This window comes from Poecilia reticulata, linkage group LG9 (assembly GCF_000633615.1).
Source record: "Poecilia reticulata strain Guanapo linkage group LG9, Guppy_female_1.0+MT, whole genome shotgun sequence".
Taxonomy (NCBI): domain Eukaryota; kingdom Metazoa; phylum Chordata; class Actinopteri; order Cyprinodontiformes; family Poeciliidae; genus Poecilia; species Poecilia reticulata.
Genome location: NC_024339.1, coordinates 27,112,401 through 27,137,390, shown reverse-complemented (window position 1 = coordinate 27,137,390; position 24,990 = coordinate 27,112,401). Strand labels below are relative to the sequence as shown.

The following is a 24,990-nucleotide window of genomic DNA, read 5'->3' as shown; positions in this document are numbered from 1 at the left end:
TTTCTGCTGTTCTGTTCTTGATAGCTGATTCAGGTGAGCAGCAGCAGCAGTTCTGTTTCATCATAGCAACATGTCTTTACACCTCTTTCATGGTGGTATGAAGCTTCTTGTTAAAGCTCTGCTCCTGTCCCATAAAACACCTCTTTATGCTCCTGGAAGCTCTTTAAAGAGGCTTTCATGATAAATCGGATGGTTGCATAGGAACTCATTTCAGCTGCGTTTGCTGCAAAGCGCTTCGGCACCTTTGAAACACTCAGGTGTTATAAGGGAAACGCATTAAAAGCAGACAGGGTGCAAGTTATTAAACTGAACACGTTCATCTGCAGAAGTGGAGGAAGTTCACTGAAGTTTATTCCTAAAGTTGCTTCCACCTGGTTCTGAATGTGTGTACAGTGGATTACAATTGATGATTTCACAAAATGGTTGTAATACGTCAGCTAGATTCTGGAAGAGTTTTACTGAAATCTTAGATTTTACCAAGTTAACCTCGTTCCTGACTCTCTGTTGAAACCTACTACTCAGCAAGATGTCCTGCTGTCATTTATCACAGGAGTGTTCAAAGTAGCATCATCTCATTCATTTTTTTTTTATTTTTTTTTGGAGGATAAAAAAAAACAAATGTTTTTTTGGAGAGGCTGGATGATTTTTTTTCCCCCCTTAGCCCTCCTAACAATTCCTTCACAATAAACTTTTTGCAGTTTACACTTTTCCTTTTTAAATTAATGGGATTGTGTAAGAGCTGAATTAGCTACTCATGACTCCATGTTTTCCTGTGTTATAAATATGCTTCTTTTAGCAACTCTTCAACTGAGGAAAAATGAAGTTTTGTGTCAACTGTCAGGCCACCCTCCTAAACTTGTTCATATATACAATCAGAGCAATAATTAAAAGACTGAAACAACCAGAGCTGTGACAGACGGGAACAGCCGTGTTTATCCTGCCACCACAGATGGTCAGAAAGATGGTCAGGGAGGTAAGCAAATCTACAAAGATTATTGGTTGGAGAACTACAGCAAAGAGTGGCACCTTGGTTCACCCAATCTCCATTACAACCACTAGACCGATGGTGCAACAGGTCCCTGGTACAGATTTGTTCCTGTTGCAACACGGATGAATCAGACGGCCAAATTACTTCCTTACTTCTTATAAACACTACTGGTTTGTTTTGTAAGAAGTAATGGATAAATATGTTGGAAAGTCCCTCAGGTCCATTATTAAGTACGGTAGAGAATTTCTGATGCTGTGGGCGTCTTTCATCTCCGTTGTTAATGGCATCCCTCTTATGGTGTTTAGCGCCATGAACCCTTTGGCACTCAATTCCTTTCTGGTGGCTCTGCCCAAGAAAAACTGGAACTGGTCCAGCATTTGGTCTTTCAGCAAAAATAATTACCCAAAACAAACACAGAAATCAGCACAAACATGGTTTGCCAGACACATACAGAGAGGGAGAGAAAGATTGCTGATCTGTCTTTGTCTGCCTGCCACAAATTTTTAAAACTTATAGAAATCCAAATCCTCTAGTAGTTCCAAAAAGAGAGTGGACAAAATATTCAATAAAGTGTTAAATAGATAATTTTAATAAAACGAGTTCCTTACTCATGATTTTTTTCCACCCTCCACTTCCTAAAGGTTTCAAATTAAAGGTTAAGTTTTTCCTAAAAGCTTTTCATCAAGAGGTTAATCTGCCACCATAAAAGATTAATTTATTTTAAGGCCTTTCGCACATTTTAACTTACCAGCTGGGTGACGGCGAAGCCAAACCGGACCTCTGCAGAGAGGTTGGCTCTCACTCAACCAATGATTCATTAATGTAATTATAAACACACCCTTTTGCACAACGACTTCTTGCAGCATTGCCATGTACAAGCTGTGATATTTTAACTTCAAATTAAAGTCGACGGCATAAACTGTGCTTCTTCAGTAAACACGGGCGATTTCAGAAAAGTGCCAGCATCTCTGATCATCATAGCATTTCTAATCTGATCTCGAAATTTCAAGCAAGAACGACAGCAAAGCAAAAAGACGCAGCCCAGACGATGATCAGTGCTTCCTCCGTCTGATATAAGAAGCAGCTGTTGGCTGCTCCTGCTCAGCCCTCGCTGTCAGCTGTACATATATTCCACATCATAGCCTCTTTGGGTTTACCCTTTCGCTGTTGTGGCCTCTTCCCACATCTAGTGCTGTGCTCTTGTGGCAAATGGATTCTGGGAAGCTGAGAGGGAATCTTTGTCTAAACAGACGCTGAGGCTGGATGTAGGCCAACGTACAGAAATTCCTGTCTGGCCCCCGTGCCTCCACATGCAGGTTAAGTATGTAGTTCATGCAGATTAGCAGTGAAATATGGATATTGTTTTGAGAAGTTTGATTGTTTTTTTGTTTTTTTTTTGTTAATTTGAATCCTTGGTAGTGAAATAGGGGAAAACCTCTCAATTTTATGGTAACGTTTGTGAAAGACGGTATTTGGTGAAAGATTTGACCCCGTATTCATTCTCTGCACTCTAAGCTGCTGTCACTTGTGGGCCAAGACCTGGATTTAACCTCTTAATCTTTCAGGTTTGCAGAATACCCTCCAGCTTTCTGCCAAACAGAGCCAATCAGTTGCTTTTGTGAGGTAATCCACCCCTGCTCGGTTTCCAGTGTAACTTCGTTCCTGCTCTAATTCATGGGGCCATGCCGATCAATAAGAGTGCTTAGGAATCAGAGAATGGTTGCCTCTGTTGGGGAACGTTTCACACCGCTGTAATAGCACACCCTGTTAGCTTTTCTCAAGTCATTCCAGGCACTATTTATGAAGTGCTGATTGGCTGATTTACCTGTGCCAGTGTCATTCTGTGCTGCCTTATTGTTAGCCGGCGTGTTTGCATGGTGTTTTACAGTAAATCACCGTGGGAAGCCAGAGTTTCTGTCTGCGGGTGTTCGGAAGATTTCATGGCTCATTTTGATGTTTTGCCTTGTCTCCTGGGGACGATCAGGGCTGATCTCACGCGTTTTGTCTACACTCTAGTCTCCGACCCATAACCCCTGTGTTTCCCCCACCCGATATTTTATTTTATTTTATTTTTTTTCAGGACAGGAGGATGGACCAGTGCCAACTCAAATAGAGATCAGCCAGTGCTCCCATTATTTGTTCTGACACTGGTTGAGTGGCGTCCCTTTTTTCTCTCTTTTTTTAAAATTTTTTTTATCAGTAGCCAGCTAACAGGCTCCTGGAGACTCACAGACAGTCAGGCAGGCAGAGTCCAAAGTGTTCGCTCAGGCTGCTCTGTTTGCACATGCCTGGCGTTGGTAGGCATGTCGCCATGGGAACGGTCGGCGAGCCAAGCCTCTCCTGGCCAAAACTTGGAAAAATGAAGATGATAAACTATCAAACTGTCAAATTGCAGCAATTGAACCTAAGAGAGCGTTTATTTCCCGCACAAACTGTTCTAGTATACATTTTTTAAGCTAACAGACACCCAAATAGATCAGTTTTATGGTCTGCATTTAAAGGAAGAAAGTGAATTGTACGCAAAGCTCATGTTGTTCCGTACGGTCATTCAGTAACTCTGAAGAAGTTCTTGGTGTAGGCCCAGACGTACGTTTGGAACGATGTAGGGTTTTGTTTTTTTTTGTTTTTTTATCTCTGACAAGCAGCTTAGTCCCTCTTCTACTCTTGATAAGTGGAAAAAGTCTGGACTAAGAAAAGGGTAGCAGAAAATATTTCTATTCCAGTCTTTACTCCCTCTTTCATTCTCCACGAGATAGATGTCTGTATATGCAAAGCTGCTCCTCTTTGTTATAAACTAGAGGGGGAAAAAAAATCATTAAAAAAGATGCAAGTGGAATTTCGAATCATTCTTTTTGTCCATCCATCAATTCTTCCATCTCTTCAGCCATCAGTTCATTCATTAGTCTTTCCTTATGGTCTGATCTTTTGTAGTTTCCATACTTGAAGCCTTACCACTGAGGAATAATGTGATATTTTGTCTCTATGGCTGAAATTCAAGCACTCAGAAATTGACTGATACGTCTGAAAAAGTAGGAAAGTTTGAAAACTCATAAATTCTGGTTTCTCTTCCAGCAAAATTTTATAGATCACAAAAACACATGAAGTAGACTTTTAATAATGATAATTAAAAACTCAGAGAATGTCCACTTGTTATTTAGCTTAAATAACATAAAGCTACATAATTTTTAAAGTTTAATCAGTAATACTTTTGTAACAAATTTATGTCAGATCATGATTTCTTGGTTAATGACAAGTTGTCATAACGAAGACATTTTGAAAAATGTCAACTTTGTGTTAAAAGTGTCATGAGTTCTCTCTTGACACTTTTAAATATTGTCATGAAACAGTCATGAATATTTATGACAACAGTCATAAATATTCATGACAGGTGTTACGTCATGTTTATGACGGTGTCATAACAGGCTTATTCACCAACCCGTCAATTAAAGTGTTACCAAGTACTTTTTAGCTCTAAAATGCTAACTAAGATGGAATACCAACATGTGACTCTTGGCTCAGAGCCATATTTTTTTCATATACAAAATTCATAATTTGCACAATGTATGAAGTGTGATAGATTATTCACAAGCCGGTTTAATTTTTTCTTCACCAGCCATCAGTGGTGATCCCCAGCTGCACCTGTTTACATCGTTATTGTTAGTCAGTTATGCTCATTAGCTTATAATAATGGTAAAAATGACACTAATCTTAAACATTCTTTACTTACTGTACATCTCGGATTAAGTACTGCATAGCTTCTACACTTTTAGTGCCTTTTTGTAGCCATTTTCTGCATTCTGTGATAAAAAAATTTTTTTACTTCATGAGTTTTGAATGGAATTTTTAATTTGACTGCCTGTGACATTATTATTATTATAGATAAATCATGCTGCCTTGAGTGATAGTATTCTTGTTTTGTGCATGTATGCTGGAATGAAGTGCTTGCCTGTTTGGGTTAAAAGCATCTCTTGGCATCATTCTGTTTCTCCTCAAACAATAGAGGCATCTTCCTGGACACCATCCTGCCGCGCTACGATGTGAACGGAGTGCGACCACCCATTGGCCAGAGGACCCGACTTAGCAAGGGCGATATTGCACAGGCACGCAAACTCTACAAATGCTCGAGTAAGGTCAAAATAACAGATCCTGCCTCCTGTGTGCCTTTATTTTATTTTGCATGCTTACACATTATAACCTGAGAGTAGCTTTCCCTGGCTTTCCCTTGACGCTGCTAACTCTGTGCACATCTACTGTTAAATGGTGTGTCTCCTTGGCTACACTGTATAAGTCTCCCAGGATGGAAGGACTGTAAACACAACCATGAGAAGAGGGGGAGGTTAAACCTCTCCCTGAAACAGATGAAAAAGAACAGCTTTGTCTTCCTTTTTGGAGACAGAAGCTTGTCTGTAAATCACTGTTTGTACAGTGTATAAAGTGTAGCTGCTCACTAAGCCTGCCTTTCTTCCACTGGCCAAACAGCATGTTTATACCTCCAGAGATGAGAAAGAGGGAGTTCAATACTGCTGAGTTAAAAAGATTTTACGTCTTTGACAAATGTACAGAGCCTGGCAAACACACTCACTCACTTTAACTTTACAACCTTAGACTTCCCTGTTCCTTATTGGGGTTTACGTAATAGACATGTAGCCCCATAATTGTGTATTTGAAGTAAAATGATGACTTAAGTAATGAATTTAATTTTACAAATGAAAATCTGAAAATGTGGCATGAATTTACCCTCTTTACTCTGATACCCCCAAATAGATTCTACAACCATTTGCTAGAGTCAAGCTTAACTCAATTTATTCTCGGTCTACTTTCTGTTGTTCTGTCAAAGATTAAGTTATAAAACAATATCCCAAATAAACGTACAAAGACATGACTGTCCAAATAAACTGTCAAAATGGTCACAGAGAGCATTAATTAGCAGCCAAGTCATTCTGGAGGAGCTGTAGAGATCCTCAGCTCAGGTAGGAGAATCTGCTGAATGGACACCCATCATTCATGTAATTCATGAGAGATGGCCTTTATGACAATCACCTTTAAAAAGCTTTAAGAAATCCCAGTCACAGTTTCCCACAAGTCATGGAAAAAAAAATTTTTTTTGCATGTGTTCAATCTTTCCTTAAATCACAACAAATAAACCCGGAGCTGGGTTGCCACAGACGGACCGGCTCATCTGATATTTACCAGGACGAAGGTGAAGTTTTAGAGCAAGCGTTCAGCCCCATTACTCCTGACTGACTCGGCCTCCTGAGGAAGAGTGAATGATGTGGCGCACGTCGAGGAGGATGAGGTAGTGATCGAGTCTCTCCACGTGTTGTTGGGGAGGGGGGGGGGGAATTCTTAAAGAAACCCACATCTCCCATTCATGAAGCATTCCTCAGAGTTTTTGTCATCCCTGGTTATTGGTTTAAGACTGGCAGACGTCTGCCAAGCATGATCACACTCTGCTGGAAGCTCAGCTGGTAGCTTTATAGCTTACACACAATGCCCAGGAATTAAAAGATGTTTTCCTAGCTGGTATTAAGGTAAAATAAGACAGAGTTAGCTGTGAATTCATTAACGCTTCTTGAGATGGACAGCTGAAGACAGCCAGCTACTCTTTGTGTGTTCCTTTGTGACTTAATTAAACACATCGTTCCTCGACTTGGCAAGAGGCTCTGTGGACGACGCTTGGAATAAAACCATGCACACTTGAATGCTTATGTTTCCAGTCAAACTAAAGGCTGTTTCTATTTATTATTTTATTTTGTTTGCTTGTCTTTTTTTTTTCTTTTTTTTTTTTTTGCCACTGGCAACATGTACATAATGCATCGCCTCCCCCAGGGGACTGTATTATTTATAGAGCAGCAAGTTTATTTTCAGAGGATGCTCATAAACGGTGTTTCACACACACTCTTCTACTTTGTGTAATCATCATCTGGAGTGGATGGGAGGGTTGAAGGGGGGAAGTGAGGATGAGGATATTATCAGCAGATGTGCCTATAAACATTAAAGCGATGCCCTTTCTGTCACATTCAGTGATCTAATCCAGCATCTGTCTCTGAAGAAAAAATGTTTTATTGTGTGTGTGGGGGTGTGTGTGTGTGTGTGTTTGCGGGAGGACGGGGTCACCTCGGAACAGCCAGTTTGCAGTCGGGTTGTCGGCTGGCCTTGACCTTCACCTCTTTCTGTGTGTCTCTGCACAGAATGTGGGGACAGTCTGCAGGACAGCAGCGGGAACTTCTCCTCCCCTGGCTTCCCTAACGGATACTCGGCCTACATGCACTGCATCTGGAGAATATCAGTCACACCGGGGGAAAAGGTATCGGCGTACAGACTGTAACAACTTTGAGGTGTTTAAGTTGGACTTGGCTGACTCTGGTGCCATTGTGCAAACAACTTGTCTGTTTTGAAGAAAGAGCCTCACACACTAGACGAGTTGGTCACACCGAGTGCAGATAACTATTGAAGCTTTACCTTCATTAAAATAACTCTTTTCTAGTATTGTCATGACTTTCTTCTGGTAGTATTGTGACTTTGTCGTAATATCATGACTATTTTCATAACTTGAAAGATAAACTCTCTTATTCTGGCCCTAATACGTCACCTTAAGAGTCAAACTTCAGGATATCAAAAAATTTACAAGGTTTGAGGAAAATACTCACGCCTCTGGAGGTTTTACACATTTTATGTGTTTTATGCATGTATGAAATTATGCACAAAGTACCCACAAATATTATTAGTTGACATTTTAGGTTTGGAAAGGTTTGCCTTTAGAGATTTATCAGAATAATTTAGATCAAAGCACACTCATGCTTTAGAATGGTCCAGTCAAATCCAATCCACATTAGTAACTGTACTTTCTATGTTTTGAAGATCATCTTGAACTTCACCTCCATGGATCTGTACAGGAGTCACCTCTGTTGGTACGACCATGTGGAGATCCGCGATGGATACTGGAGGAAGGCACCTCTCAAAGGTCTGTCATGTTTGTAGATTATGAAACTGGGAAGACATTGTTGACCAGCAGTTCAAAATTCAAAGATATTTATAGAAAACAAGAAATTCTTTTGTTTCAGAGTTGACTTTTAACAACCTGGAAACTGCTTTTTGTGCAGCTGCTGTCAGACTTGGTATTATTTGTGTTGAGGCAATCAATCAAGATTGGTTTTAGAGATCAGACCTCAAAGAGAACATAAAATAGGCATTGACCGTACTAGGAAAATAAAAGCTCTTATTGGTTGGTGCATCTCTAGTTTCAGAGACTCACCAAACCAAAACTGCTATAAAAACACAAGTCAATAGATTACAGTTTCATCAACATAACGGATTTCTTTTATTAAATTAATTGAGTAAAACTTATATGATTCATGACAGTCTAATGTCCAGCTGAATTTTTGCACATTAAACTTTGACCCAGGTCGATTCTGTGGCGACAAGCTGCCGGAGCCGATCATCTCCACCGACAGCCGACTGTGGATCGAGTTCCGCAGCAGCAGCAACTGGGTCGGGAAAGGCTTCTCCGCCGTCTACGAGGGTTAGCAACGATTGTTTTCCTGTGCCTGGTTGTCGGATGTTGACTGAGATCACAGCCACGTTTTTCAAAAATGTGGCCGAAAGCTGCTGCAGCAACGTTCGCCGCCTTCCTCTGGCCTCTTTGACGCTGATGTGTCAAGAACATTATGTTGCATTGATCAGATTTTGGCTTCACATTCAGCTTCACTATTTCCACATTTTGCACATGGATGATGTGTGTTTATAGCTCTTGCACTCTTAACTTTCTGCTGCCTTTTTAAACCATATTGCTGTTAAGAGACCTTTTTTTTAATGATGTTTTTTTTTGTGCAGCCATCTGTGGTGGCGAAGTGAAGAGAGACAACGGTCAGATTCAGTCCCCGAACTACCCTGACGACTACCGGCCCAACAAAGTGTGCATATGGAAGATTTCTGTTACTCAGGGCTTCCACGTAGGTCTAACCTTCCAGTCTTTTGAGGTACGCTCTCCTGTTTTCTTCATTTTACTTGAGTATTATTTTACCTGCAATCTGCCCCTTCCTCAACTCCAAACTCCGCTTCGATCCGTAGATTGAAAGACATGACAGCTGTGCTTATGACTACTTAGAGGTGCGTGACGGGCTCTCTGAAACCAGCCCCTTGCTGGGCCGCTTCTGTGGATACGACAAGCCAGATGACATTAAAACAAGCTCCAACCATCTGTGGATGAAATTTGTTTCAGATGGCTCCGTCAACAAAGCAGGCTTCGCTGCCAATTTCTTCAAAGGTAAAGGGTCAGAGAGGGCCTATATCCTATTTGTTCCAGAGAAAAATAAAACAACAAAAAACAACATATTCCAGGAATCGTTCATTGCTCATAGGTGTCCTGCTTGTTCCGTGTGGCGAGCTTTGACCGACTCGTGTTGTTTTGGACGATTTCTCCGCTGAACCGAGGGGGCCCCAGCCTGAAGGTCCCTAACATGTCTTTGTGTTTCCAGAGACGGATGAGTGCTCCAAACCGGACAACGGTCGCTGTGAGCAACGCTGTGTCAACACGCTAGGCAGCTACAAGTGTGCCTGTGACCCGGGCTATGAGCTGGCGGCTGACAAGCGCAGCTGTGAGGGTAAGTACAGGGGAGGACAGCCAGCAGCCCCGCTCACCATGTCATTTACATCCTGAAGCTCTTCACACACTTAGCTACCCAAATACAATAAGTACAGTCATTCGTAAACACCTGAAAAGATCCCAACAGAGAGGACTGCGCCGGTGGGGGCGCTGCGATTTTAGGGATTTGTGTCAGAACAACCCGAGCTTTATTTCTGTCTTAAATTATAGGTTGTCTTTTGGAGCTAAATGCTGGTTTGCGAGAAGCGCTGTCTACGCACTTATTTCATTCCTGCCCCTGGAGGAAGACAGGTGTCACTCCATCTTGGATGTTTAAATAAGAGGCAGAGATAAAATGTGGACAGCAATGCTATTTTCTGTGGTACTAATAAACTGTGCCTCGATAAAATATTCATACCCCTTGAACTTTTTCACGTTTCCCCATATTCTAGTCGCACCCTTCGAAGTATATAATGAGATTTTATCTGATGGATCAACAATTATGCACAAGTAGTGCAAAATGAAGCAATGTTTTCAGAATGTATTGCAGTTAAAAAGTCAAGCATTTATATTTAGGCCTTGAGTCAGTACTGTAAAACCGCGTTTGGTTCCAGTTACAGCTCTGCTTCACAAACATGTGCTATTTGTGTTTATCACGTAAATTTACTCTAAAATCTATTGAACTTACAGTTTTTGAAAAATGTTTGAGTCTTAACACTTTTTCGAGCATTAATGCATTTTAAATGCATTGCTAAATCCCCATTAACTACTTCAGTTGACAAATGCATTAGCAGTAGAAATACTGCTCATTACCACACGAAATAATATTTTATATTTAGTCTTCTTCTTGCATGTCGTGAAAACCTAAACTGAGTCAGAATCTAGTGTCTGCACAGGCTGGTAAAAATAGCCTATGCTAGTAAAAATAGTGTTGCTGTTATGACTCCAACGTTCCCCACATCTAATAACTCCATGTGTCAACACAGCCTTTGCTGCAGTTGCTAAGGATCAACACAGCACATTAATTTCTGCCAGGAATTGTCAGGTGAGGGCTTCTGTGCCACAGTTTCTAACATTGTGCGTCATGGAGCTGACAGAAAGCTGCTAAGATCTTTACAGGAAGATCATAAAGTTGTTTTTGTTTCCGTTTTTTTTTTTTTTTTCCTGTCAAAATGCTGAGAAAATATTTCAGGGGACAAGTTGAAATGTTTTTTTTTTCTTTTTTCTACACAACTGTTTCTGAGTTTTACAATTTGTCCGTGCCTCCTCCCATGTTGTGTTGTGTCCAGCTGCCTGCGGTGGCTTCATCACCAAGCTGAACGGCTCCATCACCAGCCCTGGCTGGCCCAGAGAGTATCCTCCAAACAAGAACTGCATCTGGCAGCTGGTCGCCCCCACGCAGTACCGCATCACTCTGCTCTTTGACGTCTTCGAGACTGAGGGCAATGACGTGAGAACTGGGGTTTTTATCAGTCGATGCGGGGCGGGTTTGTTCTGAGCTCGGTCATCCGTCCGCTCTGACTTTACAGCAGATACTTTTCCTCTTCTTCTGCCTGTTGTTTTATACAGTTCTGCTCAAAATAACAGCAATGTGTTTACAATTGTGAGCAAAGTAAAGTTCAAAATCCTTACATTAGCTTTTAGTTCAATACGCAAAAAGGGATTGAGAACACTGCCTGTTCAAAAGAAAATCTAAATTATTATGTTGCTAGTGAAGGAATCATAGGCTGATCAAAAATGTAGCAATATCTGCATTTTTTTGTATAAGTTAAAACAATTCACAGTGAATTCCTGAACCATAATTTACATCTGCGTAGAGTTGTCGACTAATTTCTGGCACCTCTGATCGGGCATTCCAGCCCAAACCATTGCACAACATTCAAGAATTCCTCTTCATTTCTTGGTTTCTTGATAGCTTGTCTCCACAAAGATGTTTTTTACCTCCTTTGATCACCCAGTAGCTGATCATTGGAAGAGTCTTTGTTTTGTGTCCTTCTGTTTTAGAGCTTTTAAGATTGTTTTAGCATTTTTTATTGGTTTTCTCTTCTTCTGCTACACATACTACTAATTTACTTGCCAGGTAGAAATACGCTTTCTATCATGACTGATGATATTGGACTGCTGTTATCTTGAGCACAACCTCTGTGGAAACCAGTCAAACCGTGCCGTAGCTTATCACATGCGTTGTTTCTCTGCTCAGGTTTGTAAGTACGACTACGTGGAGGTACGCAGCGGGCTCTCAGCAGACTCTAGGCTGCACGGGAAGTTCTGCGGAGCAGAAAAACCAGAAGCTATAACCTCTCAGTACAATAACATGCGCATAGAGTTCAAATCAGACAACACAGTCTCCAAAAAGGGCTTCAAAGCCCAATTCTTTTCAGGTAAGTCCTCTCAAAATCCATCTGTTTTGTATCTGCCATTGGTAATTGTGATCTGCTGGTATTCAGCAAAAAGAGTTCAAGTGTGCCTTTTTGTTCTTTGTTTTTTTATTTTTTTTTATTCATTTGCTGCAGACAAAGATGAGTGCTCTAAGGAGAATGGCGGCTGCCAGCATGAGTGTGTCAACACCTTTGGAAGCTACAGCTGTCAGTGCAGGAGCGGCTTTGTGCTGCACGAGAACAAACACGACTGCAAAGAAGGTATCCCACCTCAAATTACTGTCTCCTGTATTTTGTGGCTCAGAGAGCATATACATCGTCCTTGTATTAAAAACATGATCACATGAATTCTCACTTTTTTTGTCTTTTTTTTTTTTTCTTTTACAGCTGGTTGCGACCACACTGTGAATAGTGTTAGCGGTGTTATTACCAGTCCTAACTGGCCAGATAAATACCCCAGCAAGAAAGCGTGCACCTGGGCACTCACCACCACTCCAGGCCACCGCATCAAAATAGTACGAGCCGCTTCCTCCTGCTCTCAGCCTGATTCCATCGCTCATTGTTTGTGTGTTTATTTGTGCACTGCTTGTGTGTGTAATCGAGCTGCTTAATATAACCAAGGACATCTGTGTTTACTGTGCTCCTGTTAGAATCTGTTCTGGTATTTCTACTGATGATGTGTGGCTCCCCCTTCTGACATTTTCAAAATTTTTGCTTTTTCTTGTGCCGTGTATACTGAGCAAACACTTCAAAATGTTTCTTATATTAAAAATAGCAATTAATGTATAATTTTTCTAAAAACACAAGAAACAAAATCAAAATCAAGTCAAAGTTGATACCAGTTATTTTTTGGCAGAGAACATGACATTACCACTACCGTAATGTAAAACTTGGGGGGGAACGGGGGAGAAAAAAAACTTATTTCATAAATGCTGTGTGGATGTAAGCTAAGACGAGCCATTATGTCGACAAGGCTGAACTGATGGTTGACCGGTACACATTTGCTGAAATTTTTGTAAAAGATAACGTTTTTGAAGAAATATGTAAAAGAAAATAAGTTCACAATTTTGAAATCTCTGAAGTCTTTGAAATCATAGAAAATGTAACATTATTGTGCTAGCATTAGCCTACTAGCAACATTAAATAATATAAGATTGACATGATAGATTAGCTAACACTAGCTGCTGTGCAAAACGCCTCCAATCTGCTAGCTTTAGCCACTTGCTCATTTAGCTAACTCAAAGGTCAAAAAGGACAAGACGAAATAAACTCATCATTAATTAAATGTACCAAGAATTAAAGAAGCATTTATTTTACTGTTTAAATAATGTATGTAATGGAAATTTAATGATTAAATATGTCATTAAATCATTAAAATGCAAACTTATAATAGCCAATGCAGATAATTAATTAAACGTGTATTTAATTATTTAATGGTTCCTATTCCTGCAGCCATGAAATAATGTTAATTATCAAACTCGCTCGTTAGAGTTGAGGGGCAGTGCTAACACTGATCTATTGAACTCTAGATTAGCTTCATTCTTTGAAAATCATGGCAGTGCTTTTCATGAAGGATTTTCATGAGCTTCCCAGTGAGCTCATTGGAGAAATTTTCCAATTAGCAGACAACGTAGAAGCAGGAAATTGTCATCCAGGCTACGGGACAGATGACATCGAAGAATTTATTTAATCCCGGCTTTGTGATTTATGTGATAAAAGCTTTCCCGTTTATTTCCATTGTAAAAATGTTTAGAAAAACTTCATGGAAGTTCTAGCTACTATCCAGATTATAATTGTTGAAAATTGTAAAGTCTGAAAGGTAAAAAAAAATTGGGTTTAAATGTCAGCAGCAGGGGGGAGATCTTGACATTGTCAATGCTATATTATATTTACATAATCATTGTAAGTTTTACTCCCCATCCATTTGATCTAATCTTACTTGTGTTTTGTAACAGGCCTTTAATGAGATCGACATGGAGGCTCACCTGGAATGTGCGTATGACCACATAGAGATCTACGACGGGCGAGATGCAAAAGCCTCGTCTTTAGGTCGCTTCTGTGGCTCCAAGAAACCCCCTCCCATCATATCAAGTGGCAACAAGCTGTTCATCCGTTTCTTCTCTGATAACTCGGTGCAGAAAAAAGGCTTTGAGGCGTCTCATACTGCAGGTAAATGTAAAGCTGAGGAATCCTTAGTTGTGTGTACATCAACAGATCTTCTCCCTTTTGGTTTGATTTAACCTTTAGCTTCTCTCCACCTGTCTGTCCAGAGTGTGGAGGTCGTCTAAAGGCTGAAGTTAAAACCAAAGACCTGTTTTCCCACGCCCAGTTTGGAGACAATAACTATCCCGGAGCCTCCGACTGCCAGTGGGTGATTTCGGCAGAGAAGGGATATGGTGTAGAGCTCATCTTCCAGACTTTTGAGATAGAGGAGGAGGCGGACTGCGGCTACGACTACATGGAGCTCTTCGATGGAGCGGACACCAAGTCTCCTCGACTCGGACGCTACTGCGGCTCAGGGGTAAGAACGGCTCACTGTCACCCCGTTTTCAATAAACAGTTTGACTAATCAGTATAATACATACATAATTTTGCAAGGTACTAACTGAATACCTTGCAAAATTATTCCCACCCCTTGAACTTTTGTCAATTTACAATTACAAACTTGAATCATTCTGTGATGGACCAACAAAAAGTAGTGCGTATCTGTGAAGCCAAAGAAAAATAATGCAGAGTTTTCGTAATCTTTCACAATTAAAAACCGGAAGGTGTGCAGTACATTATGTATTCAGCCAATTTTTTTTTGCAATTAAGGCAGCGAGTCGTTTGGAAAATGTCTCTACCAGCTATTTCACAATTCACATCTAGTAACAGTATATTTATTACCAGTCTTTTTTTTCTTTTTTCTTTTTATAAAACAGACAAAGCTCAGCCAATATCATAGCGAATTACATTTTTTAAATTCTTGGCATAGACTCTCTTGGCCTGGGCTTTAACTAGGCCACTCTAACACCTCAGCTTCCATTGTAGCTCCAGCTGTATATTTAGGGTTATTCCAGACCTTAACAGGTATACTGACATTAAATTACATAAAGGTGAATTTGGTTTACTAATTAGGAAACTTCTGCAGCTAGCTTGGCTGCACTGGATTTTATTTTATGGTATCAAATTAAAGGGGGCCGAATACAAATCCATGACACACATTTCAGATTTTCTTTTGTAAAAAGGTGATAAAAACTTTGCATACTTTTCCTTCCACTTTATTATTATGCGCTACTTTGCATTGTTCTTTCACGCTGAATCACAAAAAAATGCATCAATGTCGCAATGGGACAAGACGGAAAAAGTTCAGCGGGTTTAAATGCTTTTGCAAGGCACTGTCTGTCGCCACAAGCGGCAACTCTTCTGGTGTTGACAGACCATTGTGGTCTCTGGTGCAGGATTGTAAATACAAAACAATAAGCTAAAGCAGACATCGCAGCTGGAGACTGGAGCAATGAAACCAGTAGGGAAAAAAACACTAATTTCCTCGTCCCAAAGAGCAGCTTGATTTAATTTACATGCTTTTATAATAAAAGCTGGCCTCTTACTCACGCCTGTTCCTATGAATCATCCTCTGAGGGGGGGCATCACTCCATCAGTACACGGGGGAACAGCTTCTCAATCAAGTTTCCTTTTATAAAACAGGTAGAAATGAAATGACACCATTCCGTCAGGAGTACGGAGGAAAACTCATTATGATTACAGGAGGCATTCTTTTAGCCAAAGGCCTTTCTCGGTAATTTAACAAAGTTTCTGGGTCCTCAATCAAATTTCTCTTTTCCTTTGTCTCTCCAACTCCTTCCCTGGGCGTTATGGACCATTGTAGATACAGAGCGTTATTCATGTTGATTGGCAGCTTTAATCGGCAGCCTGGTGTTCGTACATCTGTCTGCAGAAGCTTCAGCTGCTCTGGTATTGCAGCGCTCAACAGACCTAATTATTTTTCAGTGATGTTTGCATTTAATTATAATGGAATTTTTTATTTTTTTTTTTTAGATAAAATTCACGCTGAATATTTTTGTGCTCACATAAAGCAGTTAGTTGTCCTTTTGCTCTTCTAGGAACTATTTGGCAGATGTAATCCTGCAAGAAAAAGTGTTGAAACATATGTGATGTGTGTGTGTGTGTGTGTGTGTGTGTGTGTGTGTTGCATGGTTTGGCTTACAGTTTTGCAGAGCTGTGCACCTGGATAGAATCAATATCTGACTCGGGAGTTATTGCAGTTCTATGGAGAAAGGTTTATAGTCCTAGAGCTTTTTACATTTTTGTCACCTTACAATCAGAAACTTCAGGTTACTTTATTGGGATTGTATGCTCTGGATCAACACAAAATAGAAGGGAATTGTGAAGTGGAAGAAAAAGGATACAAGGTTTTGAAAAGTAAAATATCTGAACAGTGTGGCATCCATATGTATTCAGTCAGTGCTTTGTAGATCCGCCTTTTGCTGCAAAAATTTCAGCTGCAACTGTTTTGCGGTATATCTATACCATCTTCTTGGCCCATTCTTCTTTGCTAAATAACTGATGCAGATCATCTGGGAACATCAACTGGATTTAGATCTTACCTGTTACAGGGCCATTCTTACACATGAACATGCTTTCATCTAAACCATTCCACTGTCACTCCAGCTGCATGTTCAGAAAGTCGTCCCGCTTGAATGTGAGCCTTTACTTCAGTCTCAAGTCTTTTGGTGCTTCTACAGGTTTTCTTCCAGTAATTCACTATATTGTGCTCAATCTATTTTGCCATCAACACTGATCAGCTTGCTTGGATTAAACAGACCATTTGAGGCAAAATCATCCACAGGTGGAGTTGGTTTATTAAATTTTAAGTATTTATTGGGTGACTTGTAAAGGAAATTCGTAGGCATTCGTCAACACTTTGAAAACCCAAGTATTTCAATTCACAGTTATGCACTTATTTGTGTTGGTCCGTCACATAGCATAAAATTTGTGGTTGCAGCCTGGGAAACTGTGTTCAGACAGAATATCCAAGCGTCCGTTTGACCTTGGCTCCAGCGTGGCAAAAGTTTTGAGTTTTAATTGGAGCAAACTAGCAGAAAGCCACCTGTGACTCTGTTGTTTCCTCCTTCCTGGCAGCCCCCGGAGGAGATCTACTCGGCCGGCGACTCCATTGTCATCAAGTTCCACTCTGACGACACAATCAACAAGAAAGGTTTTCATGTCCGCTACACCAGCACCAAGTTCCAGGACACACTGCACTCACGCAAGTGACCAGCGGGGGCCGGAAGGGGCCGTGCAGGGCAAAGGGGCAAAAGGAAGGGCCCCCGGGGGAGGCGCCAGCCTGTCGCTCGGAAACCTTCGGCCACCAAGACGAATCAGACTCGACAGAACAGCCGCAAGACCACCAACCGCACCTCAGCACCCAGGGGCTCTAGCTCCCCCCACAGACTGTGAGGAGTAAAGCCATTCTGCAGTACACCTTGTTTTTACCTTTATAGGGTTAGGGTTGGGGTGAGAGGATGAACAAATACTTTAGGCAGACAGTAGGGGAAAATGTATTGACCCTCTCCCCTCCAAAAAAAAAAAAAAAAAATGTTTTTTTAATTCTTTTTTTTTTTTTTTTAACATGCTTCCTACTCGGAGGCAAAAAGGAAAACAGTGGATTCTCAGGACCTGTAGGAAGGCAGGCATCAGCTGGACAGATCTCTGCTTTTGTCAGGCCAGCCCACCACATGGCAGGGGGCGGGGGTGTGGAGAGGAAGAGGAGGAAGAGGAGGAGTATGGGAACGTCTCCTTCACTCTTCGGTTATTGCTCTCCTCTCCTCTCCCCTCACTCTCACTCTCATGCCTACGGTGCACGGATTCCTGTCCATAAGAGGATTAAAAGGACTTCACTTGAGATTTTTTGAAACTGTATGTCAGCCAATTGCATGTAATTACAAGGAATGAAGGAAAGCTGTACAGCGGCAACACCAGCATTTGTACTTGGCATTGTCCTGGCAGCCAGTGACAACATTCTTGTTCTTACCATTAACAAGGAAATTAGGGAAGCAGTTACCTTATTAAAGGACTAATAAATGAAATGTGGTCCATGTCTTCTGGTTGGTACTTACTTCCCTGACGACTGGCTATTTCTGTACCTCCATGTATAAAGTAATGTGTTTGATTTTTTATTTTTTTTTCCTAAGGGAACATGTGCTTTTTTTCAGCTCGAACCAGTTAGCACTTTACAGTGAATTGTTCCAAAATCATGAGCTTCTAAAACTTTGTGAAATGCAATGCCAGTTCACTTATTTTTAAATGCATTTTATCTCTTCTTTTCTTTTTTAATTGCTCCATCTAGTTCCTCAGGCATACTTGAACATTGTGTGTGCCCTGTAACATGGGGTGAAATAAAGATATGACTTTATGTTTCAGTATAACTGTTTTGCAGTTCTGATGTAAAGTACATTCTCTCGAGAGAGCAACTTGCCTTTTCTTTGGTACAATGAAACATTTCTTGATGACCAAATGAGCCGGGGTATTTATTGTTACACATATAATGTAAAGGTGGAAAGGATCCTATAAAAGCCTTCTAATGTATAGCCACTTGTGTTTTGTTTAATCTATGTTGTTGCTCACTAACTTTCTCTGTTTGTCGTTCGGCTCCATGTTTAAAGAACGCACTGCTGTTCTTTTTTCTGTCTGACCCGCTTTTTTTCCACAGGAATAGTTTGGACCAATTTAGACAAAGATTGAACCAGCTTTGTCTAAAGCTGGTTCAATCTGAATTGCTGTGAAAGTATTCAGTCAGAGATGTGCGAGAAGGTAACAGAAGTTAAATGAGAACCTAACCCTCAACAAACACACACGACGACTCTGAAGTATTAATATCTCTTGTATCATTTAGTATTTGACATTTTTAGACAGAGGGTGTCACTTCACAGAAATGAGAAAAGTACTGTCACACTATCATGCATCTGCCTTGGATTTTAATGAAGATCAAAACCATCATTTGTGATCCAAAATATTTCGTCTCCCTGTTACGATTTTAAGTTGTTTTTACGTAGGTCTTACTTCAACAAAATTTCTCCAAATTCGATACAAGTCATGGCAACGACCTGAAAATTCAGTCGCATGCTAATCTATGCAGAAGCTCAGTCTTCACCGATGAAGATCGACTTCACAGTCAAATGCTTAGGGTGGGTCTGAAAGACGGGGTGAACTTTTATTTTAAGATTTCGACAATTATTTGATCACTTGAGTGCAGAAGTAATCATTTCAATTATATGTGAAAACCTGATTTTCACAAATTAATGAAATTTACACCTCACTTGGAAGCTACTGTTACAGTGTTTATATAAATTTCATATGAAGGACCAAATAATGAAGTTGTGTTATTTAATCTCATGCTACATTGTTCCGAGGCTCGGTCAGCCACCGATTCAGATTCAATCACCTCTGAATAATTATTTGACTTTTTGGTGGCACACTTCACTCACTTTGTATACACCTTCAAACTTTTAACTCCATATGGATCCTAACCAACTCCGAACTATTCTTCCTCAAAGGACATTGTTTTTAAATTTGCCCTCTTCTGACCAGGCTGTACTCTCGCAGTTTTTACTGACTGGTCCAAATAATTTGCAACACCACTTTAAACGGGCTTAAACCTTCTTGTTCTTCATAAGTGGAGCATTGTGCAGCAAGTGTGCAGATGAGTCATTGAGAGCATTACGTATTGTATTGTTTTTATGTGAATAACTGCACCTGCTATTTTCAAGTCTTTTGTTGCTCCAAAGCTTTAGGACAACTCTTATCTTCACTCCTCTGTCAGAAATCTTGAGGACACCTTGGTGCGGTCGGTTTATGGTAAAATCATTTTCTTTCCACTTTGACTGTAGCTCCAATGGGGCTTACGGTAACATTCAGAAGTTTAGAAATACAGCTGTAATAACTTTCCATTAGTGTGTTCAGCAACTTTAATCCTTTTTATCAGTCTTTTTGCTTTTATCAATCGCACCACCGTGACACAGTTAAGCATGCTGATTTTCATTTGCACATGCCAGCTGGAGTGCTGTCTAAACACACTTTAGCTGCTTTCTGTGCCTTTTTGAGCTAACCCTTCTCACAATGCGTTCGGTACTTATTCCCTGCGACATTTTAACTTTTTACCTCCAACTTCATTTGTTGACTAATTTGCACGTATTGTTTGGTATGTGAGGATTACTTGGGTTATTGTGGACATCTGGTGTGAATTTTACCTCAATAGGCCATATTTCAACAAAGAAAAACTGTTTCTCAGGTGTAAAACCATCTTATTACAGGTCTTTCTGTGACACGATACCAGCTCCACGTAGTGCAGAAAATGATCTCTTCTTAAATTATGTAGCAAAAAAAGAAATTTCAGAGTTATACAAATACCTCCACTGACGTTCCGATAACCCGTGTCTCTTTTTATGCTGCGACACATTTCATTTTATAACAATACACCAAGGCCTTGCCGACTATCAATCATGAACTACATGACAGAGTGACACCAAAACATCATTCTCCTTTTACTTTTCAGCATAAGAATAAAACGCTCTCCTGCTTACGGAGTCTGAGTCGTTTCGTATGGATGATTAATAGCCTAGCGATGTGATGCTGGAGCTCCCACCGTAAGTATGTAAGTAAGCAATCAGCGACGCCTCCATCCTCCTCCATTATACAACTAAGCAGAAGGACGCAGCACTGACCTTTCACTAATGAGAAGACAAATGGCTTTCTGCACCTGCTTTATTTGACATTCACAAGTGTAACACACACACAAAAAGAAAACCCAGAAACGTACCACTCTTGCCATGACTGAGTGGGTTCCTCTCCCTCGCTGTTATTGTGTTATATGGTTTGACAAATGGTCCTCACCTTCACTGCAGGGCAGCGCGTTGCTGCAGCTGATTGGTGTTCGAGTGGTGCTCTTTGCTGCGAGGACAGGAGACTGTTACACCAAGTGCTTTTAAAATGTGATGGAGTGTACACCTGAGGACGGGAAGAGAGGATTCTTTTCATTTGTTGTTTTTCTTTTTTGTTACAAAAATCTTAAAGCAGTTAAAGATCTGATCACATAAAAATAACGCAACAGTATTCACAAGCACGGGTGTGCTGGCAGCTTCCAAAAGCTCAGTTCAGAACAACATTTACATCACACAACACATTTAACCAAACAGTATAAACTCTGTTAATACATCTGTTCGTCCAGCTGCAGATGGACGTAGTAAAAGCTTTCAGAGAGAAGACGCGGCATCAAACAAAAATCAGGAGGTTTCACCATAAAGTCCTGTAAACCGCCAGCACTACAGTCAGACGCCGCGTTGTTAAACCCGTCAGTAACTGTTTACGACTCGACGACGTGAAGCAAGAACATTTTCCAGGAATTACTCAAAGCTGAAGATAAAACGGAACAAAACGGCGTGTCTTGCAAAAATAATCCAACCTCTTAAAACTTCCCCGCACTTTGTTACAAACACAAACCACTCCAGTGTGCTTTATTGGGATTTTATGTAGTAGATTAATACAAAGCAGTAGATGATTTTGAAGGTGGGTATGTGGTTTTTCAATATTTTTATAAATGCAAACCTGAATAGTGTGGCCTACAAAGGGCGGGTCAGCATAATTTTGTTTAACACTTCTAAGCAGAATACAGAGCAGCCAAATTACTAAGAGTTCACCGGTGTGTAATTTTCAGATAATTTTTGTTTTACTTCTCCATCTAACCTGAACGAGACATAACCAGGTTTAGATTTGCAAAGCATGTGCAGTTTTTCTTCCACGGTACAATTATGTGCGACTTTGTGTTGGTCAGTAATATAAAATCCCACTAATTTACACTGAAATATGTGGTTGTAAAAGTAAAAAAAAAGCACAGCATCTTAACCTAGTCATCATGTCAACTCACAGGCAGAACAGAACTGAGTCACGTAGTTACAAGAAGATACTCAGCGGCTGAAGGATTGTTCCCCCGTATGTCAAAGTCACCAACTATTACAAGCAAAATAAATCTGTTCATAGATAACAAATAGCTTTCGATTACTGAGACAGTGTTGACATCTTTGTGCTTTAAAGATCACTTAACTGATCTGATATTTCTCCTGAAGGTAAAGGAAAATACATTGCTCTCGTCTGACATCAGTGTGAGCCGAGGACAGCGGCGTGTTCACGCGCTGAGGGACCGCCAGGCCGATGCCCCCAGCTGCTGGCCCGTCCAGCACAGAGCCCCCACCAAGGCCGCCGCTGCCGTCACGGCCAGGCTGGCCTTCAGCACAGCGCCGGGGTGTCTGCTGAAGCGGGCCGGGGCCATGCAGGCCAGCAAGGCAGAAGTCACAGACAAGGTGAACAAAATGGAGACGGCCGTGTTGATGGCCACGATCTGACCGAACTTGGCGAAAGGCACAATGACGCAGAAGAAAAGAGGGACGGTGGAGATTGCCGTGGTGACGGCGCTGGACACTATGGCAACGCCCACATGGTTCACTGCCTCCAAAGTTCGCCTCTGCCTCTCGGCTGAAGGCTCCTGTAAGCAAACCACACAGAATAATGGGTTGATTTAAAAGCATGTTCTTTCAGCGCTTTCAGAGTCTCTTTTGTTCATGAGACATAAAGGTGTGTTGTTTTTTTTTCCTTTTAAATCTTTTTAAATTAAAAAGCTCAAAGAAATTACTGTAAAACTTTCAGTGTCTTTCATACCCCTTGAAACTTTTTCACATTGGGTTATTTTAACAACCAGAAACTTCAATGTACTGAACTGGGTGAGAGACCAACAGAAAGTAGAACATGGTTCGTAGTGGAACTATGAAGTGGAAGGAAAATGAAACATGGTTCTCAACACAAAATAAAATTTAATGCAATTGTGAGCATCTGTGTGTAATTCAATCTCAGTATAAATCCAGCTGTTGTGTGAAGGCCTCAGACTTTTAAGAGAGAAAATTGAGTTTCATGTTTAAAGCAGGATTAGACCATTAAAAATTATGCAAGATTTTGAATATCTTCCGGAAAATTGTAACCCATTATCTGACAATGGAAAGAGTTTGTCATGATTTAAACCAACAGAAAAGGCAAGGAGCGCATTAATCAACGAAGCAGCCTATGAAAACTCTGGAGAAGCTGCAGAAATCAACAGCTCAGGTGGGAGAATCTGACAGCAAGAAAACTATTGGTCATCCATTCAAATCTGGCCATTATGGAGTGGCGAAAAGAAAACCGTGTTGAAAGAACACCTTGAGAAATTATTTTTTGCAGCTGTGCCCCCAACAAACCATGTTGGGGGCACAGCATGGGGAACAAAATGCTGATGCAAACTAAAACAGTACCTAAGGTAGAAAGCTAACACTAAGCACAAAATGCCAGCACTATGTTGTGTTGATGTTTTTATTTAAGCTGGTCGGAGTTGATGGGAAGATGTATGGAGCTAAATCCAGGACAATACTGTAAAACTCAGTAAAACCCTGGAGACCAGTGCCGAGGCTCAGCAGGACAATACTAAACATACAGTCAGAACTACAGCGGGACGGTTCTGCTCACAGCACACCGATGTGTAAATAAGCCAGTCAGAGCAATGCAATTCTAAATACATGGCAACACTGGTACGTCTCCAGTCGCAAGACGTGCAAAGCCAGTAGAGACCAAGACAATATTGACAATGATGAGATTTTTTAAATAAACCTTTAGAACCCCACATATCGTTCACAAGAATGTGATCAAATCTGACACGGTTCAGATTTGATCACATACACCGTGTGACTGGTTAGAACTGCGACTATGACAGAAATCTGCTTTCCCTTACAGAGTTGTGTCCAGGCAGTAGGGAAGCCGTCTCGCCAGCCAGCAGGTAACCCTCCACCAGGTGCAGACAGTAATCCACTGAAGATCCGACAAGTATCGACAGAGAAATCGCTTCCACTGCTCCCATCTCCCAACCCAGCCAATACATGACAGCCACAACCAGACAGATCACTCCTGAGGGGGGGAAAAAAAACAAACAAAAAAAAAACAACGAACAACCCGGACCTCGATACATCCACGCAAAAGACCTCTGAGCACGTACGTGAGCTGCTTCGTCTCTTACCTATAATTGTTATGAGCACTGGCAGCAGCAGCAGGGGATGCGCTGTAAACACCGACACGGCGGCCACACAGATCGCTAGAGAGAGCAGGAGACTCCAGAGGGCACTCTCCACACCTAAACACATTAAACCTCATTACATTTAAAAAAAAAATACACACTTCACTAATCAGTTAGCAGAGATAAAACGCTTGAGCCGAATCAAACACCCACCTATGATTTCCATGAAGATCTGCTTCCAGTGCTCGCATGTCTGGAAACCACGTTGGAGAGCCGAAGTCTGTGGGAGGCTGGCAAGCTGCTCCTGGATGAAGTTCTCCCACTGGAGGAAGTCTGAGTAGGTCTGAAAGGACGATTTCCCCTTGTATGTGGTCTTTGGAGAGGAGACGGCAGGTATGGCCGGTCAGACAGCTTTTTGCTTTTATTACATATGCAGAGGGAAAGCTGCGAGATTTAAAGGACTTACAGATTCAAAGGCCATGGACAACCAGCGGACCTTGCCGCCGTGCATTCCCACTGCGCCGTGGGAGAGCTGGCCCGGGAGGAGATTGGGCTCGGGGAGGGAGTGGCACTCAGGATGGAGCAGAGGAAGAACGGAGGAGAGCTTGTTGCCTGCCGGGAGCAAAAGAAACACCATCATCCTTCTCCTCATCGTCTTTTACTCTTCACACAGATTCATAACGTTTAGAACATTTCCACATTTTGTCACTTCAGTGTAATTTGCGTTACTTTTGAGAAAACCAACACTGCCCATCACCCTGAACGCACCAGAAAACATGCATGGGGGTGGCAGCATGATGATATGGGGATGCATTTATTTAGCAGGTACATGGAGGCTAAGTCTGCATTAATGGGACGGTGGATGCAGCTGAATACAGAGTAAAGCTGAAGAAAACCTGCTAGAGGCTACAGCTAATTAGACATTCTAGAATATTAAAGTTTTTACTAGTAAAAA

General features: G+C 41.1%; 2 protein-coding genes across 3 annotated transcripts in view; one reads left to right on the top strand and one right to left on the bottom strand.

Moving 5' to 3' along the window:
* bmp1a (bone morphogenetic protein 1a) overlaps positions 1 to 18,538 on the top strand; it is a 39,076-nt gene extending 20,538 nt beyond the window's left edge. The window contains exons 7-20 of the mRNA XM_008419015.2: positions 4,989 to 5,113; positions 7,180 to 7,295; positions 7,850 to 7,952; positions 8,394 to 8,510; positions 8,822 to 8,967; positions 9,059 to 9,254; positions 9,466 to 9,591; positions 10,862 to 11,022; positions 11,773 to 11,953; positions 12,086 to 12,211; positions 12,338 to 12,465; positions 13,906 to 14,119; positions 14,221 to 14,471; positions 17,093 to 18,538. Coding sequence (XP_008417237.1) covers positions 4,989 to 5,113; positions 7,180 to 7,295; positions 7,850 to 7,952; positions 8,394 to 8,510; positions 8,822 to 8,967; positions 9,059 to 9,254; positions 9,466 to 9,591; positions 10,862 to 11,022; positions 11,773 to 11,953; positions 12,086 to 12,211; positions 12,338 to 12,465; positions 13,906 to 14,119; positions 14,221 to 14,471; positions 17,093 to 17,227 — 2,125 coding nt within the window. The 3' untranslated portion in view covers positions 17,228 to 18,538. The remainder of the gene's footprint in view (positions 1 to 4,988; positions 5,114 to 7,179; positions 7,296 to 7,849; positions 7,953 to 8,393; positions 8,511 to 8,821; positions 8,968 to 9,058; positions 9,255 to 9,465; positions 9,592 to 10,861; positions 11,023 to 11,772; positions 11,954 to 12,085; positions 12,212 to 12,337; positions 12,466 to 13,905; positions 14,120 to 14,220; positions 14,472 to 17,092) is intronic.
* disp3 (dispatched RND transporter family member 3) overlaps positions 18,130 to 24,990 on the bottom strand; it is a 25,301-nt gene continuing 18,440 nt past the window's right edge. For both annotated transcript variants that reach the window (XM_008419010.2, XM_008419012.2), the window contains exons 18-22: positions 24,502 to 24,647; positions 24,249 to 24,408; positions 24,039 to 24,152; positions 23,757 to 23,929; positions 18,130 to 22,487 (exon numbers count right to left, since the gene is read on the bottom strand). In XM_008419010.2, the coding sequence (XP_008417232.1) occupies positions 22,131 to 22,487; positions 23,757 to 23,929; positions 24,039 to 24,152; positions 24,249 to 24,408; positions 24,502 to 24,647 (950 nt within the window). In that variant the 3' untranslated portion in view covers positions 18,130 to 22,130. The remainder of the gene's footprint in view (positions 22,488 to 23,756; positions 23,930 to 24,038; positions 24,153 to 24,248; positions 24,409 to 24,501; positions 24,648 to 24,990) is intronic.